The following is a 16,894-nucleotide window of genomic DNA, read 5'->3' on the forward strand; positions in this document are numbered from 1 at the left end:
GTTGTTCCCCACATTCTGCTGCTCATTGTCGCTGTTTCTTGAATTGTCGTAATTCAAGGAGTAGCGACCAATTTTTGAGACCAATACCGCATCAATATAACCTCCAATAACCAGACAGGCTGAACTATTTGTCCGCCCTTCGACATTTCAGCCCACAGGCAGATGGAGAAACCCACATGATGTTGATATCCGGGTTCGGGATCGGAGGGAAGGGAAAATATATTTTGTCCAGCGATCAGAATGGGAGTCTTAGCCCCCTATAGAATGTTCGCGGGGACATCCTAAATATCGAGTTTCTTGAGCAGAAGCTAGGCCAACTCTTTCGCCGCGACCTCTATATCTACCCGATCAAACTGCTCTTTTTTCCCTCTTATATCGCGGAGGATAGCTCCGGCACGATAGGATGGCGGCCCATGCTCCAGAAGCCCCTGACTTGAGAATGACTATCAGCCTCGCAGCTGTCCAGCGCAGCACTGGAATTTTTAACCGCTCTGCAACTACTGACAAAGTATGTCACCTCATCCACGAAGCTGGAGAAAGGGAGCGGATGTTATTCGGTTCCCTGAAGGCTTTATCTTGTGCTCCCATCCCGGGTGACAACGCTCCCATCCCTTTACCCCGGGACTTTTTCCACGAAACTGCCCAGGTTCCCGTTGCTGGTAGTTAAGTACTATTCAAGCGGCATGTCGAGATGTCAATATATCTGTCGTTGTGGCATAAACGAGAGACACGTTGGTAGTACCTCACGCTTTTCAGTACACAATTAATATTCGGACAGGATGGTCAGTTATTGCACAATCATCCAGAGTACATGCCAACCACTTGGAGAGCGGCTTATCCACGACCCGGAAACCACGGGAAATAAACCGTCCGTGGAAACCAGCTTTGGCTGCTAGAGAACTCATTTGTGAGCACGGGGACCCCCTGGCTATTTATTCCCTCTCTCGATAATCCGATCGTGCACATAGCCTCATGGCAGCCAACTTCGGCCGGGAATCATCCCAGCCAATATGCAGAGGAACAAGAGGACTGACTGGCAACATCTCTATCTACTGATGATTTCGCTGATTCTGAAATACGCGACCTGCTACCAAGTATGCCAGAAACCATTACCAACAGGAGCTCTTTGCTTGCGGGCGTACAGTTGAACGTGGTTAATAAAAAGTTGAACATGGTTAATTTTTCGGGCCGGAATAACCTTTGGCGTGGTTTTGACCATAAACCATGTCAACCTCCCCATTAAAACTACATACACTAGTCATGTCTAATACATATCTCACACATCTTCAAATGCATTGGGCACAGTGATTTTATCTCATTTCTCAAAGCTCTATCTCTTAATCAATATTAATCACTAATTCTAGCTTATAACTGCTTTTCAGATATTGAAGTGTCTCAGATGTTGAAGTAGAATGACTAAATGAGAGCTGATTAATAATATAGTGAGAGTGCGTAAAAGTTGTTTAATGTGTATGCATTTTAGTGAGGGGGTGAGGGGTGAGCATGGTTTATTTTTCAGACCCACTTTTTTTAAACCACATCCAACTTTTAATAAACCACGTTCAACTGTAACCTGTTGCTTGCTATATCGCGAAGAATTTCGAGAATATTATTAAGCCAATGAAGCAGCTCAGCCATGATTGTATATTTAGTTTCTGTTCCCGCCAACTTTATTTTCTTGTGTTAGATACGTATTGATTAAATGAAGGATAAATTCTATGAAACAGGTTCATATAGTTGAGCGTTAGTACAGATCGAAGCAAAAGTGTCCGTAGATGCGACATGGTTGAACAGTGACGTTGAAACCAGCCAGGAGAAAAATTACCACTCTGACATCTGCCCCTCACCACAACAATCCACGTCAAACATCAAGCGCAGCACCTCTTGTTCTACAATACCTTCGAATTCTCACCCCAATTCCAGATACCCTCGTACAGGGCGACCAGTCTTCCGTTGTAATCACATACTCCAGCAAAAGAAGATAAACACAAATGGCTGAAGCAGCCGCCGTTTACCCCCCGCTTGAAGCCAGGCCGCTCAAGAACACCATCTGCCTTTTCGATGTCGACAAGACATTGACGCCAGCGAGAGGGGTAAGTCTTTGCGCCTTTTCCCCTTCGATTCTGTCTTCACTTGATTTCTACTCCATTTCGTTATGTGGGAAAGTTTCTTGTAGTATACCAATGACTAACATATTTCGCGCTCTGTGTATTATCCAGACAGTCGCCCCCGAAATGCTGCAGCTGCTCTCACAATTAAGACATAAATGCGCTATCGGATTTGTGAGCTGCGGCCATCCCCAAAGCATACTACAACGCATCCTAACTGCATTGTAAACTTCCCAGGTCGGCGGATCCAACCTGCCCAAGCAACAAGAGCAATTAGGTTCCGCCACGGTTGATGTTACCACCCTTTTCGACTTTTGCTTCGCGGAAAACGGCCTCACGGCGTATCGCCTAGGCAAGCCTATGGCCTCCAACAGCTTCATCCAGTGGCTGGGCGAAGAAAAGTATCAGAACCTAGTAGACTATTGCCTGCGGTACATTTCCAGCGTGAAGCTGCCAAAGAAGAGGGGAACATTTGTGGAATACAGAAACGGAATGGTCAATATTAGTCCTGTGGGGAGAAGTGCGAGCACTGAGGAAAGAGATGAATTCGAGGCGTACGTGTGTCCGTCCTAATTGCGGGGAGTGACGGGGACTCACTTTGCTCGCCCTTCCCACCCTCCACCCCCCTGGTGAAAACGGCCTTTTATATTTTCTTATTTTGGGACTAATAAGGTTGACCAGGTATGACAAAATACACAACATCCGCAAGACCCTGGTGGAGTCCTTGAGAAAGGAATTTGCCGATTACGGCCTCACGTAAGTTTCTGCGCACTTCATCCAGCTTAGACCTCTAATCCACTCTCCTAACATCTCCTTCCGTACCTAGCTTCTCAATCGGCGGCCAAATCTCGTTCGACGTGTTCCCCACTGGCTGGGACAAAACATACTGCCTCCAACACGTTGAGGCAGAGAAAAACATCAGCGGTGTCGAGTACACCACGATCCACTTCTTCGGTGATAAGTGCTTCGAGGGGGGGAATGATTATGAAATTTACGTAGACCCTAGGACGATTGGACACGAAGTCACGGACCCGGACGACACGATGAAACAGCTAAGGGAGATCTTTGGGCTATAACGGAAAAGAGACCAGGGGTTCACCAGCTGAGGTGTGTGCAGGAAATGGGGAGGGGAAAGAGGATTTATGCAAAATATCAAATAGAGGCACGTTTTTACTAGACCAGCTACACAAAAACGATGACTATTTAGCGAGAATATTGGCCCTGTTTCCTCCATGCTCTTGATGTGATGTTCCGCTGTCTTACCTGAAAGGGGAGAGGGCGGGAGAACACAGTGTACGACCTGATATGTTTTGCAGCATTTTAGATATGACACGCTGGGGAGCATCGGAATTTCTCATTTCAATATCAAAGCCACAGGAACATAGAATCGCAGAAGAAAGTCATGCATAGATTGAGATATATATGCTTCATAGTGCCTCCTAACTTTGTCTTATATTTTCCTGGCCGATTGCTACGAATATCAGGAACTAAGCCCAGAGAACAGCAGAGTTCGGAAGACCAAAGAACCATCTCCCCATCTACTAGTAGTCTCAGGAGATGCGACAACTTCAAACCTATTGCATCCACGTTGTTGCCATTGTGGTCTATCAAGAAAGAAAGTCCCCCGGCCGAGTTTTTTTCCGGGCCGAAAACTGGCTTCCAAGGTTTCTTCGGCGGAAACTACGACAATAAAACTTCTCCTGCCTGCATCATCGTCATCTTCCACCCGCTTCACCGATCTCCTTTGTATCCCAGATCACTCTGGTGAGATACGCAACCCACACAGCCTACACGCCCCGGGTTTCCTGCACCATGAATACGGCTCCAGGCCGAAGCCACAGCTAACAAACGCTTTCCCCGCTACGCCCATATCGACAAGTCTACCATGGCGAACTCGAAGCAGGTCGTCAAACTCCCCCGATTCCTCGTCCAGCCCATAACGTGGAATGCATCTTCCTCCATTGGAAACCCACAAGCTGTGACGGTTGCATCGTCTCCCGGCCTTTCTCTGCACCTATTTGCCCCAAAACAGAAACCACTCAAAGTCCCCAACCGGCCATTACATACTTCGCCAGCGATTCCGCGACACTCCCGATCCTCCCCCCTTTCCTCTCGCTCATATCTTACCTCCATCGCCAGGACACCCCCTTCCTCGACAAATATTCCCAGCGATGTCAACTCCGCTTCAATAAGACATAATGGCGTGTATGTGGCGGTATTCAAACCTGCCCGCCGCGCATTCCACAGTACACCTGCCAACTGTCGGGATCACCATTTCGACACGCTCAAAATCGTCCAGCGACTCAAAGGCGAGGGCTTTAGCGAGGAGCAGGCAGTGGCATTGATGAGGGTGCTGAATGATGTGATCGAAGAGTCCATTCAGAATTTGACACGCACTATGGTTCTGAGAGAGGGTGCGGCTCCCCCAGCTCTTCATTTTGTCAAATCCCTCCTTTGCAGATGCTCTCCTAGGACCACTAATTCTAACTCCACTATGCATCTTCATATAGATTCCGAGCGATCCACTTATACCCAAAAAGTCGACTTCGCCAAACTCCGCTCCGAACTGTTAAACTCCGACTCCACCGAATCACAATTAACCCGAGCCTCCCACGACCGCATCGCGGGGGACATCCAAAAACTGAACTCACGCCTCCGTGACGAAATAGGGCGCACACAGGCCTCTGTGAGACTAGATTTGAACCTGGAAAAAGGCAGGATCCGCGAAGAGGCAAACGGACAGGAGATGAGAATCAAGGAGACGGAAACGAGAATCGAGCAAGAAGTTGCCGGCCTTCGCGAGAGGGTGGAGGCGGTTAAGTTTTCGACTCTGCAATGGTTGATGTATGTTCCCTTCTCACGTTTCTTTGTTTCATTTAATCATCGCGGCTTTGCTGACTTGGGATTCCTTTTGGTTCTTCCAGGGGTGTCTGCACGGGTACAGCTGCTCTGATTCTTGGTGCTTGGCGCCTGTTGATGTGAGGTGTATGTTATTACGTCTTTTCGTGAAGGCGAGTTGGGGATTTCTAGCGCCCCGATTGTGTGGGAGAAATACAATACTATTTCTCCCTTTCCGACATTCCCCATTACAGCAAAAGATAGACTTAGACACATACTTGACGACTGATATTTTCTTTTGTCCACTCGAATGATGTATACTATGAACCCAAAACCATGACAAATTCTATGGCTAATCAAATGCCAACGCAAATATTCATTTTTCACACCAAATATACCCCTGCCTTTACTTTGGATAAATGCGAGATAACATACTTTCTCATAGGAGAAGAATAACTTTAAAATCACAATCACAATGTTTCCCCGTGGCCATCATCACTAGAATCACTGCTAATAACAATCACATCAGCATTACCATTTTCGCAAGGAGCTTGAACTCCTGCCATTGGCCTCGCAGCCAAACTTTGAACTAATCCCCTCTTCCGCACCTCCTTCTTCCCGTCTGCCAAGATCGTGCACACTCGTTGCCCAACAGACTCAGCGCGCATTACTTCACCGTGCTCCTGCAGAAACATCTCAATCGCAACTGGCGGAACACCATGCCTCATTCCCGTCCGATCGTCCCAAGACGAATGCAACCCGATCAAACTCCCATCCGCTGTATTTAACAGCGGCGCGCCGGAGTGGCCCCAATACATCCAGGCATCATGCTTCAACGTGCCGATTTCCGAATTATTACACGGGTCTGCGCCAGGGACCATCCCCTTAAACGCGCCGCGCGATACCTCTACAAGACCGTAATCGGTTTTCCGGTCCGTTGCAGACTCCAGGTCCTCACTGCCAGGTTGGCCGATACATATGATCCGCATATGCACGGCAGGTTTGCAATCCGCAAGGGCCACAAATGGAAACGAAGCATCGGCATCGTGATCATGATCATTACGATTGTTATTATTTCTACTGTTCGGGCCAATCCCTGCACTGGCGCCACCTGACTCAATGGCGATGATCTTCAAAAGCGCAAGATCCCGCTTCGCGTCCCAAGCGCGACATTCGGCCTGCACGGCTCGTCCGTCATAGAAGAGCAGCCAACGGGTTTTGGGAGAGGCGAGATATTCCTCCTCCGTTTCGCCGAAGCAATGCGCGCAGGTTAGCACCCAGCCAGCTGGGTGTATGCAAACCGCGCTTCGGGCCTCATGCTGGGCGAAGATCAGGCTAGCTTCAAGCGCATTGCGGAGGTGTTGGCCCGATACTGAGGCGCGGGTGTGTGGGGTGTCGTTGGAGAGGCGGAGTTGTTTTTCACAGAGGAGTTTGCATTCTGCCGGGGAAAGGTTTGGCAGTTTTGAACCTCGGAGGATGGTGATTATTGGGTGTTCAGGTGCTGGTGGCGCATCTAAAGGAGGCCTGAGAGAGGAAGGTTGAGATATAGATTCCTGTTGCTTTGCCGCGGACCTTAGGATTCGCCTTGTATCATTCGACATACTCGACTATGTGTTGATAAAGAGCAGTTTCTAACATATTACTTTTATCCTGCAATGCAGCTCCAGGGCTTCAAATGCTGGTGCGCAATCGTGATGCTTATTCGTCCTCGTATACTCCGTAGATGGGCCAGCAAATCTCCTCCCCCGGCAGCAGCGAATTCAATCACATGATATCGTCCGCTGTCTCCAGTCGTGGGATGTCATTCAACATGTTTATAATCAAATATTACAACAACCACATAAGAAAAATAGATCAATTATATTGAGAATTATTTATTCTTGTTGGCAATCCCTAATTTTCCTTTGTCAGAAGAGTACTAGTGGTACTAAGTATAGGCTGATAAACTGATGACTGTATATTATTCTCTTATATTTGAAAGATGAAGAATGAACTGCGTTGAGAACTTGAAGCAATGGACTGGACTTAATATAGTAGAGCTAACTTAGCTATGCTTCTTATTGACAAGAACGGGCCCTAGATTACCTAGGTAAAGTGTGGAGGCCACGCATTTTGAAGAGGTCACCTTGTCCTTGCGTGGTGATGCGGGTGTAATGCAGCTCTGATATGGCCCATCCTCGGCGCCGGCTGAGACCCTTTTCTCCCCAACCTCCGATCCAGTTCCTTCTTTCGTTTCCCTCCTCACCGCTACAGCAGACAGGTTCTTCCACTTCTGCTTTGCAATATATCGCTTCTAACATTGCATCCGTACCATGGATGTCCGGCGCCAATTTGCTATGTACAGTACACTGGATCTGGGGAGGAGGGATTTCATCTGTGTACGAGGTTCATCCTCTCATCGTCGTCAAGGTCCCAAAGCCTGGCGAATTTGAGAGAGAGCAATTCCAAAGGGGAACTTAAGATCTATGAGGCCTTTTCGCAGCACCCACCGTGCCCCTCTGTGATGCAGTGTTTTCACTACACAAACAATGGCATCTTTCTAGAATATATGATTTTGTCCACCCAGTTTGGTGGAGCCTTCAACCATATCCATGCTTGTTTTGAGGGAACGCAGGTACTGTACAACTAGAAAAACTAAAATGAAGGTGCTGTGATGAATCTGACTGCGCATCCTGATCCCATTGTGCCCGCTCCAGAGGAATTGAAAGCACCCAATTCCGCTGCTCAATCCGCTGCTCAATCCGCTGCGCACCTTAAACCGATTTTTGTCGCCCGGTCTGCTGTGAGTCGTGGAAATTGCAGATCCGTAGGGCAATTGTTTTGAGGGAGGTAAAACTGCTCCCCGCTCCAGAATCACTTTTTGATGTGCCTTTACCCCCAGTAACACAGTTTCCAGATAGCTGTGAGCGTCCGCACTATTTTCAACGTCATGGAGCCTTCTACGGAGTTTGAATGGAGGGGCCACCTCTATGGGTGTGTTTGTCTTTGTGGTTGTATTTGGAAGGCGTATATGTACGGACTGTATTGTAGTAAATGGTCCGTTCTAAAGATTCTTCCAGGCTACTTTTTCCCCAATCAGAACAACTTGATAATATCGTTTCTAGCTATCATCGCTAACTATCATTTATAGATATGTTTATCTACTGATGATGTTGATGAAATGATATCCAGCGACGATGGATAGATACTAGCCTAGGTAGGTAGGTGTGTGGATCGGTGGGTGGTGCATGGTCTCATATTTAACAAAAACATTTTCACGAGCTCTCAAAACATTACCCATCTTCATAATGTAATATCACAACCAATATTCTTCATTAGAGCTTCTACGGTAGCAGATAATGAAGCTAGATAAACTATAAATTCAAACCTATAAGATCCATGATGGTTGAATGGATATTTGAGGTAGATGTATGATGTTGAAGAGTGTGATATTATACTCCGTATGCATGGGAGGGTTGATTTCTTTGATGGCTGAGCATGCTGAGACAAGTCTTTCTCAACGCCAACCGTGTAAAGGCAACGATTTCTCTTATAACACGGTTAAATACCTCTTCAAGCCGGCGCAGGAACGAATGTTCAGGCTATTATAGTAACTATCCCATGATACCCTGAGGGCGTGATAACACACTAACGCGACAAGTCGTTTTTTCGAGGCAAATTCGCCCCAATTTTGAGGCTCGGGCTCACGCTCCCATGGCTCCTATATAAAGAAACCAACTAGCTATTCAGGCCAGGCGCATCCCTCCAAGTTATCAAACTGGGACTAATGATTTGACCACAGATGAGATGGGGCCAAAACGGCAGAGCCTAAAGAACCTCGCTGGGGTGCAGGATCTCAATCGGAAGAATACTAGTTTTTGCAGACGTCCAACATATGCTCTCTGCGTCTTTACTGTGCTTTTTATGCTTTTCTACAGAGGCCACGCTTCTCCAAATCCAGTATCACCAGAGGAGGAAATTCTTCAGTTGAATGCCACGCAACTCCGAGTATTCCAGGTGTACAAGCCGGTTCCCGATGAACCATCACACGAAATCCCAGGAGGATGCAATGCGGAAATTTTATTGATGCGACATGAGTTTGGTTCTAGCTATGGCCATCCGTTTGTTGGTAAGTCCAAACCTTTTCGTGTATTAATTAAACCTACGTCGCATCGCTGTAACATGAATTCACACTTTGATATCAAAAAGGAAACTATGTCCCTCCTCGATGTGATTTCGACACTGTAATCATGACTATGACAGTAACATCCAAAGGTCGCCAGTTCGATAGACTTGCGCTGATGTTTCTTGGCGATACCGAAGTATTCCGGACATCAACGGCCGAACCTACGACTAATGGTATTATTTGGACCTACCTCAAAGACATGTCGCTCTACAAGGCACTATGGGCCAAGCCCCAGAAGTTAATTTTCGATCTTGGGAATTTAATCAACGATAAATACACCGGCCCATTCGACGTGAAGCTGACCGCCAAGTTTTCCTTGAAATTTCATGGGATTAGGGCGGCAGATATTATACTCCCGATCTCCGCCCGGCTTTCAGTAGCAGATTCTCCAAGTGGCTTTAATATTCCAGATGATAACGCGACTGTGACACATATTATACATCCAGATGTTTCGCGAGCCACAGTGTCCATATCTGCCTGTGGCCAATCCACGGAAGAATTCTGGTACAGCAATGTCCTGTCTTCCGACGTACTTACGTTTAATAAAACAGCGGGGCCACTGTACGGATACTCCTCTTTTCGGGAGATTCAGCTATTTATAGATGATCAATTGGCGGGAGTTGTATGGCCTTTTCCAATCATTTTCACAGGCGGGATTTCGCCTGGATTTTGGAAACCAATTGTCGGTATTGATGCTTTTGACCTTCGCGAGCCAGAAATAGACATTACCCCTTTTTTGCCTGTTTTGGCTGATGGCCAGTCTCATTCTTTTACGATAAAGGTTGTTGGTCTTGGAGATGTGGAAAACGGAATTGCAGAAATTTCAGACACGGTTGGATCATATTGGGTCGTAACCGGGAAGATATTCATTTATCTCGAAGGGGAGAGGGGCTTGGTCGATCAATCTACAATAAATCGACGCGGCGATGTGGCCCCCGTTGTTTCAACAAAGTTCGGATCGGATATTTCACACGAATGGCAACAGAATCCAACTACGGGTATGAATGAAACCCTATCGCATACGATTCGAATTTCTAGGTCATTAAGCGTCACTTCTCCTTCTTCGCAATGGACTCAAAGCCTAAGCTTTTCCAACTCGGGGTCCTTTTCAGAGCAAGGTCAGACACAGCTGATCAAACAAGTGACAGATGCTACATCAGAATCTCTCGACTTGATGGGCGAAAAGGACCTCGTTATTAGCAGAATAGCCAGCTCCTATCCGCTTGAAGTGTGCTCAACGTATCAATCCAATCCTAACGGTCTGGAGATTAACGCCTCCCTGTCTCGCGGTTTGCAATTCTCCTACCAGAGTGACGTCAGCTATTATTCCCCTTATACCCTCACAACTGGTTCCTCCGAATATGATGCGAGACAGTTGGGCAAAGCAACATATCGGTCAATGTCCAAGGGCAGTTCAAGCTCTACAGGCGATACATTGGAGATTTTCAAAGAGAAGTCTGCAGGGGCAACCTTCGACGTAAGAATTCGGGCGGTAAATGGAACTGTTGTCAAGGAAGATGAGCAACCCCTGGCATTAAGCCAGTGGCTGAATGAGGATGTGCTGGCGGGCAGAGGAAGTATAAAAGCAATTTTAGGCAGAGGGCCAGGAAAAGCAAATATTAAACGCCTCTCATCTGGCCGTCAGCACCATGCATGGATGGATGGACGCCCATGTCCGTATCTCGAACAAGGTGTCCAAACTCTCCGAGCTGACTGTTCTTAACCTGTCATTCCCAAATCCACTCGCCAAGCAAAAATTCAGGGACGCCGGCTGTCCTATTCTGATTTCGGCAAGGTTGCATTAGATCCCTACAACGAAAATAGATTAGCTCACGAGGATGGAGTGGATCCATAACATGCACCAGGAAAAGGGTTAGCGAACAGAAGAGCAGATAATCTCCTCCAAACTTTGCTGGATATGAGAGCCCATGTCAACAGCAAGCCCAATGGAAAAATGATAGCCTATGTATTAGTACATCATCATAATCTCCAAGTTTTTCTGCCAACGCATTTTCCAACGAATTTGTGAAAAAAGTGGGTAGGGTTAGGCAGCGTTCGCATTTGACGCGAAAAATCCAACAAATGGATAGATGCATGATAACTCCAGGCCCGTTTTATCCAGGCCTCAAAGGCCGTGTTTTATTTTATCAGGCACGACGTTGGCGCTTCCAGAGCTCCAGCCTGGGGTTTGGAAAAGTATTAAGCTCGCGAGATCTACTTTATGGCGCTTGGGCTAACTGACGATTCCTGTGCACTCCAAGCCTGGGCCGTTGAACTGTGGAGTTGACTTACGATCTTGCCGATGACCCCGTCGGGTCATCCTTCGAATTCTTCTTTTCCTTGCGGGCCAACGACCCGGGTTGAGCCATACTCCTGCGTAGTGGGAGACTACGTGTGACTAAGGAAACTCGGTCAGCCTACCATCGGGGTGCGAGGCCAGCCACTCTGGATACGGCTCCACCCTCTTCGTTGCACTGTCGAAAGACTCGGGGTCCAACACGGGTTGGCGGCGCCCCTGCTTACTTGTCTGACTTGTATCATATCCTGGCCCCCCAAGCTCCAGTGCGCCCCTCAGCTTCCTTCAAGGGTCCATGGGGAAGAAAAAAATAGAAAACATCACAGGCTCCCCCTCCCAACCTGTATTTCGATTCCAGTCATCCAAAAAACCATCATGGCGGCAAATACACTACTCCCAAATATGCACCCACAAAAGAGGAAAAACGAAGACCACCTTCGTCCGAGCACGCGAAGGCCTGTTCAAAAGAGAGCCTCCGCCGCGTGTCGCAGCTGTCGTGCTCGGAAAGTTCGCTGTGATGTTCTATTAAAGAGCACGCCCTGCACTAACTGCCGCCTGGATGGCGCCGAATGTATCATTGCGGAGAGCAAACGGACAAGATATGCTCGTACGGCGGATGGCACAACGACACTCATTGGAAACCCGCGAACATACACTGACAACAATGATGGGAACGCGGGAATTGCCGCACCGAACAACGACCTCATCGAATCTTCAGGCAATCCAAGCGGCGAACAAAACAATGGTAAGTTAATTTCCTATTAATGTTTCCTCCACTTTTAACAAATTTCCAATGTCACGTTCCTGAAACTTTCCCTGGAGGTTTTGGTACATATGATATGGAATAAACACCGCCCGCTGACTTTGACAAATTCAAGACTACGATAGTAGCAGCGACTGCGAGTCGCGGCAGCAGAAACCGCCAGCCGATCCAATCATCGCGCATGACATGATTTTGACAAACATGTTCTCCATCATGAATCAGCTTTTCGGGCCCGCACCGGAGCCCATGCGTAGAGAACCGGATATAGACCTTCCCCGATTCATCAAGCAATCCCACGTGGACCTCGAGATTAACGATTTAAATTACCTGCAGAAGAAGGGGGTGTTCGAAATACCCCATTTTGCGTTTCGGAATGCACTTCTGAAAAGCTTTGTAAACTATGTTCATGTTTACATGCCCTTCCTTGACCTGAAGGATTTCCTACAGACCATCTACGAGAACACTGGAAGAAAGCGTATAAGTCTGTTGCTTTTCCAGGCTGTAATGTTTGCCGGGACGGCGTTCGTTAATATGAAGCATCTGCGCATGGCAGGGTATGAATCTAGAAGAGCAGCGCGGAAGGCCTTCTTTCAGAGAGTGAGGGTAGGTTTTACAGTTTGCTCTTTCTGAGATGACTTTGAGATTTTAACCCGACGATTTTTGCAGGCGCTTTATGACCAAGATTATGAAGAGGAGCCCATTGTTATTATTCAGACATTAATGCTCATGAGTTATTGGATGGAAACTCCGTTTGACCAGAAAGACAGCTTTCACTGGATCGGCATCAGTCTGGCCTTGGCCAGACTTAACGGCATGCATTTTGATGCCACAACCGCTTCGATGGATCTTGATCAAAGACGGATTTGGAGACGTACCTGGTGGATTTTATACAGCAGAGACAAAATGATAGCGCTTGGTCTGAGGCGCCCTATAAGGCTCAGAGACGGTGAACATGACCTCGACATGATCAACCTGGACGATTTTGACCTCCAGCCATTTCCAACCCACCTGTGGCAAATGATCGGGGCGAGCGAAGTCCTTAGCAACCCAGAATACCAGCGAGTTTTGGCACTACTGTTCATTGAGAAGATAAAACTGTGCAACCATTTACATCATGCACTCATTTTGCAGTACCCCACTCCGGTCGAGGGCATCGAGATGATGAGAGCTGCTAGGATGGCCCTTATCCCGAAACAAGTGGTACCGGATGTCACACAGATCAGACATCTTGATGAAGGCCTAGACACATGGTTCGCCAACACCCCCCAGGAAACTCGATACTCCCCACAGTTCGGCTGCCAGTTGTCCGAAGGCGAGGAAGTCCTGCACGTTCACCGCGCGATGCTAAGATTAATTTATCTCGCTACGCGAAGCACACTCCATCTTCCAAAGATCATACGCGCCCTCCCAAACAAACTCCAGCCGATCGAATTACACCGACAATCACTCGAAAAGGTCCGGCACGCCGCTGCCGGAATAACATCCATCACACAGGACCTGCAGCACCTAAACCTAACCCGCTACCTCCCCTCAAACGGCAGCACCCCTCTCCTCTCCGCCATCGCAATGTTCGTCATCGACACCCTCGTCTCACCAGGCTCCTCTATCAGACTCAGCAGCATAAACGGCTTACACCAATGCCTGCGGACAATCGTCCGCCTGCGGGAAATCTATCCGATCGCCGACGACTTCGCCAGCGCCGTGGAAATGCTCATTCGCAACATCAGCGTGCACCAGCACCTGGAATACCCACACAACCCGTTGTCCATTCAAGACAAGCCTGCGGATTGCTTCGACCTTACCAGCGCCGTGACGGAATGCTACGGCCCCGCGTCAGAGCCCAAGGCATGTCCCCCTAGCCTGAAGATTTTAGATTCTATCATCTGTCACCCGCGCATGCGGGAGGGGAGCAGTGCCTCTTCGTCGGATACTGGGACCAGTGCTGAGATTGTTAGGGATATAGTATATCAGCATAGGGAGCACTACGGATTTGCAAATATCGATGCAAATGCCAACGCATATGCGAATGCAAGTGTAAATGCAACAGGAAACCCAAATGAAACGGGATTTCTTCTTAGGCCCGAGAACCACATTGGCGGTGGCCATAACGCGTCTACCTCGTCGTCCAGCTACAGCAGCCCAGGCAGCTATGGCCATTGCGACTCCAGCACGAACACCCTGAGCAGTTACGCCGTGAACTATCATATGGCGCACGTACCCTTCCAAAGCGCAGAGGCACCGCGAGCGGGAGCGGGGATCGAATCCGAACCGCAGTCGCAACCGCAACCGCAACCGCAACCACAACCACAACCACCACTAACCGAACCGGGGAGGCCATATCCAATGCCCAGCCAGGGAATGGATGATCAATCCATCCAAAACGTGCTATCTATGTTCTCGGGGCATTACCCGATGTATGATATGGGCTACACGCTGTGCGGGGACAGGCCCGTCCATGATGTTTTACCTAGAAACCAACGATGAGGATCTGGATGGCAATGGCGGTAATAAAGCAGCGAGGGAAGAAGGGCAAGTTACAGTGGAAAGGACGTTAATGGTTTCTTTGTTGCGGCGGGACTGGAGCAGGAAGTCGGCTTTTCGGTGTAAGATAGTATATATGGGGGTTTTTTCTCTCTTTCTTGAATTTTTTTTTTTTTTTTTTTTTTTTTTTTTTTTTTTAATAGGTGGTTGGTGTTATGCATGTGAATGACGAAACAATTATGATGTGTGATAATAAATATGACAAGACAATATGACATTTTTGTTCCCCCCCTCCCTCCTTTTTTTCTTTTCTTTTCTTTTTTTTTTTTTTTTTTTTTTCTTGTTTTAGAGAATCGTCAATACAGAAAAGCAACTGATTAAACAGGCCACAGCCGCAGTATGCCACACAGTGCAATGAATGAATGGGCTACCTACTACCGTTGATGAATTGTAACTCTCTAGCACTGCTTGAATGGGTGTGGTCACATGGCCTTCCAGGGAGCGACAAGGGATGCCGACATTTCTTCAATTATTTTTTGTTTCTTTTTGGCGTTGAGCGATTTCTAGCTCTATATCTCCAAGTCTATCTAGCTCGAACAAAAGAGAGATAAAAATGAAAGTCCCTCGCTGGCTCCTGCTTGACTCATTAGAGGGTGACTACCACCCTCCCTTCACGACATAATTCACAAAGGAATAAGGTGTCCAAGGGGGAAAAAGAACAACGGGTGGCAGTGCAAGAAGCTGTCGAGAAATATTAAGAGCGGGAAGTGAGCTGGGGCGAGGTGATGGTGCTAGGCAGGATATAGCAGAACTTGTGTGTGGAGTGGAATGTGGTATCATAATACAAAAAGGAGAAAGTATAAGCAAAAAGAAAAAGAAAGAAAAGAGAGAAAATGATACAATGGTGTATATTGAAATGGGAATCAAAAAAAAAAAAAAAAAAAAAAATCAAGACATCGGATATTAAAAATATTATAAAGAACGCAAAAAGAAAAAAGGGAGCACGAGAGAGAGGCTGATATCCGATATCCTTTCTCTCTAAGCAGCCGAAGCACTAAGATTCTTCCCTTTCACGCTTTTCCACTCAACACCGAAGGCCCCAATAATGCCCAGCGCCGACATGGCAACAGGGGCGTACCACGTTTGTGTTAAGGCCTTGTTATACACCACCTGCACCGCGTCGAGGAATTGAGGCGGAATCACCGTCGTGAGCGACGTGGCACCTTGACCCATGGCGTTTTTTGGATCCACCCCGGGCGCCGCAATAATGACACCGTTGTAAAGTTTATTGGTAAAGATGTTCTGGGCGACGGAGATGAAGAGCGCGCCGCCAAGGAGCTGAGAGAACATCGTCACGACGATCCCGACGGCGACGTCGTTGATGTCCAGGACCACTTGCGGCGTGAGGATGGGGAGCTGGAACCCGAGTCCGACTCCGAGGCCGTAGATGACCTGGTAGCCGATCCATTTCGGGGAGCCGGTGTCTGTTTTGAAGGTGGTGAGCATAGCCGCGCCGACGGCGCTAAGCACGGCGGAAATGTAAAAGAATGGGGTGAAGTATCCAATTAGCGAAATGAAAATACCGCCGATGATAGAGCCGATCACGACGGTAAGGACCATAGGAATAGTCATGACTCCGGACTTGGTTGCGGAGACGGTCTTGATCGCCTGGAACCAGATCGGGAGGTAGAAGACCAGGATGAAGAACGAGGCGCCGAGGGTAAAGGCGAAAAAGCTTGCGAAGGCCATGCTGCGATTCTTCACGATGCGTGGCGGGACGGTTGCGTTTTCTCCCTTCCAGATCTGGATGACGACAAACGCAATCATAAGAATACCGAAGAGGATGAACAGGACGATGATGCGGGCGCTACCCCAAGCGTACTTGGGGCCCCCCCACTGGAGGGCAAGAAGCAAGCAGACGATACCGGGCATGAAGGCTGCGGTTCCCCAGGGGTCCAACTGCGCCAGCTGGCCCTTCCATGAGTCCGGCTTCTTCAGCGTCTGTTTGGGGTGCTGGAGGAAAACAAAAATGGCGAGAATGGTGACGGCGCCGATGGGGAGGTTGATGTAAAAGCACCATTCTCCAGGAGACATGATCGGTAAAGGGCACCACCCCATCCATGGGGCCAGCCACCGAGGTATTGTCGTATCATACTTGCTCCATAACCCCGTTGTCTATTTTTCAAGATGGACAGTCGTCTTTGTTTTCATCAAGGGGAAAAGAGCTAAAGGAGGCAAACTGG

The 16,894-nt window shown here is 48.1% G+C and overlaps 6 protein-coding genes across 6 annotated transcripts; 4 read left to right on the top strand and 2 right to left on the bottom strand.

Annotated features, from left to right (window-relative positions):
• Positions 1–1,991: 1,991 nt before the first annotated feature.
• On the top strand, positions 1,992–3,184 carry HCAG_04139 (eukaryotic phosphomannomutase; the record flags this gene model as incomplete). The annotated part of the gene is made up of 5 exons (XM_001540249.1): positions 1,992–2,093; positions 2,220–2,282; positions 2,346–2,662; positions 2,790–2,864; positions 2,935–3,184. 5 exons carry the CDS (start codon positions 1,992–1,994, stop codon positions 3,182–3,184), a joined length of 807 nt encoding a protein of 268 aa, XP_001540299.1.
• Positions 3,185–3,993: 809 nt separating this feature from the next.
• Positions 3,994–5,090, top strand: HCAG_04140 (hypothetical protein; the record flags this gene model as incomplete). The annotated part of the gene is made up of 3 exons (XM_001540250.1): positions 3,994–4,522; positions 4,619–4,952; positions 5,033–5,090. The coding sequence occupies 3 exons, from the start codon at positions 3,994–3,996 to the stop codon at positions 5,088–5,090; spliced, it is 921 nt and encodes a 306-aa protein (XP_001540300.1).
• A 326-nt stretch (positions 5,091–5,416) lies between these two features.
• Positions 5,417–6,547, bottom strand: HCAG_04141 (predicted protein; the record flags this gene model as incomplete). Its single annotated transcript, XM_001540251.1, has 1 exon — positions 5,417–6,547. One exon carries the CDS (start codon positions 6,545–6,547, stop codon positions 5,417–5,419), a length of 1,131 nt encoding a protein of 376 aa, XP_001540301.1.
• Positions 6,548–8,732: 2,185 nt separating this feature from the next.
• Positions 8,733–10,916, top strand: HCAG_04142 (conserved hypothetical protein; the record flags this gene model as incomplete). Its single annotated transcript, XM_001540252.1, has 4 exons — positions 8,733–9,054; positions 9,135–9,672; positions 10,150–10,588; positions 10,707–10,916. The coding sequence occupies 4 exons, from the start codon at positions 8,733–8,735 to the stop codon at positions 10,914–10,916; spliced, it is 1,509 nt and encodes a 502-aa protein (XP_001540302.1).
• Positions 10,917–11,782: 866 nt separating this feature from the next.
• HCAG_04143 (predicted protein) lies at positions 11,783–14,654 on the top strand (the record flags this gene model as incomplete). Its single annotated transcript, XM_001540253.1, has 3 exons — positions 11,783–12,152; positions 12,286–12,773; positions 12,837–14,654. The coding sequence occupies 3 exons, from the start codon at positions 11,783–11,785 to the stop codon at positions 14,652–14,654; spliced, it is 2,676 nt and encodes an 891-aa protein (XP_001540303.1).
• Positions 14,655–15,689: 1,035 nt separating this feature from the next.
• Positions 15,690–16,745, bottom strand: HCAG_04144 (predicted protein; the record flags this gene model as incomplete). The annotated part of the gene is made up of 1 exon (XM_001540254.1): positions 15,690–16,745. The coding sequence occupies one exon, from the start codon at positions 16,743–16,745 to the stop codon at positions 15,690–15,692; it is 1,056 nt and encodes a 351-aa protein (XP_001540304.1).
• Between the last annotated feature and the right edge of the window lie 149 nt (positions 16,746–16,894).

Source organism: Histoplasma capsulatum, genomic scaffold, assembly GCF_000149585.1.
Source record: "Histoplasma capsulatum NAm1 scaffold_4 genomic scaffold, whole genome shotgun sequence".
In the NCBI taxonomy this organism is placed as follows: Eukaryota; Fungi; Ascomycota; class Eurotiomycetes; order Onygenales; family Ajellomycetaceae; genus Histoplasma; species Histoplasma mississippiense.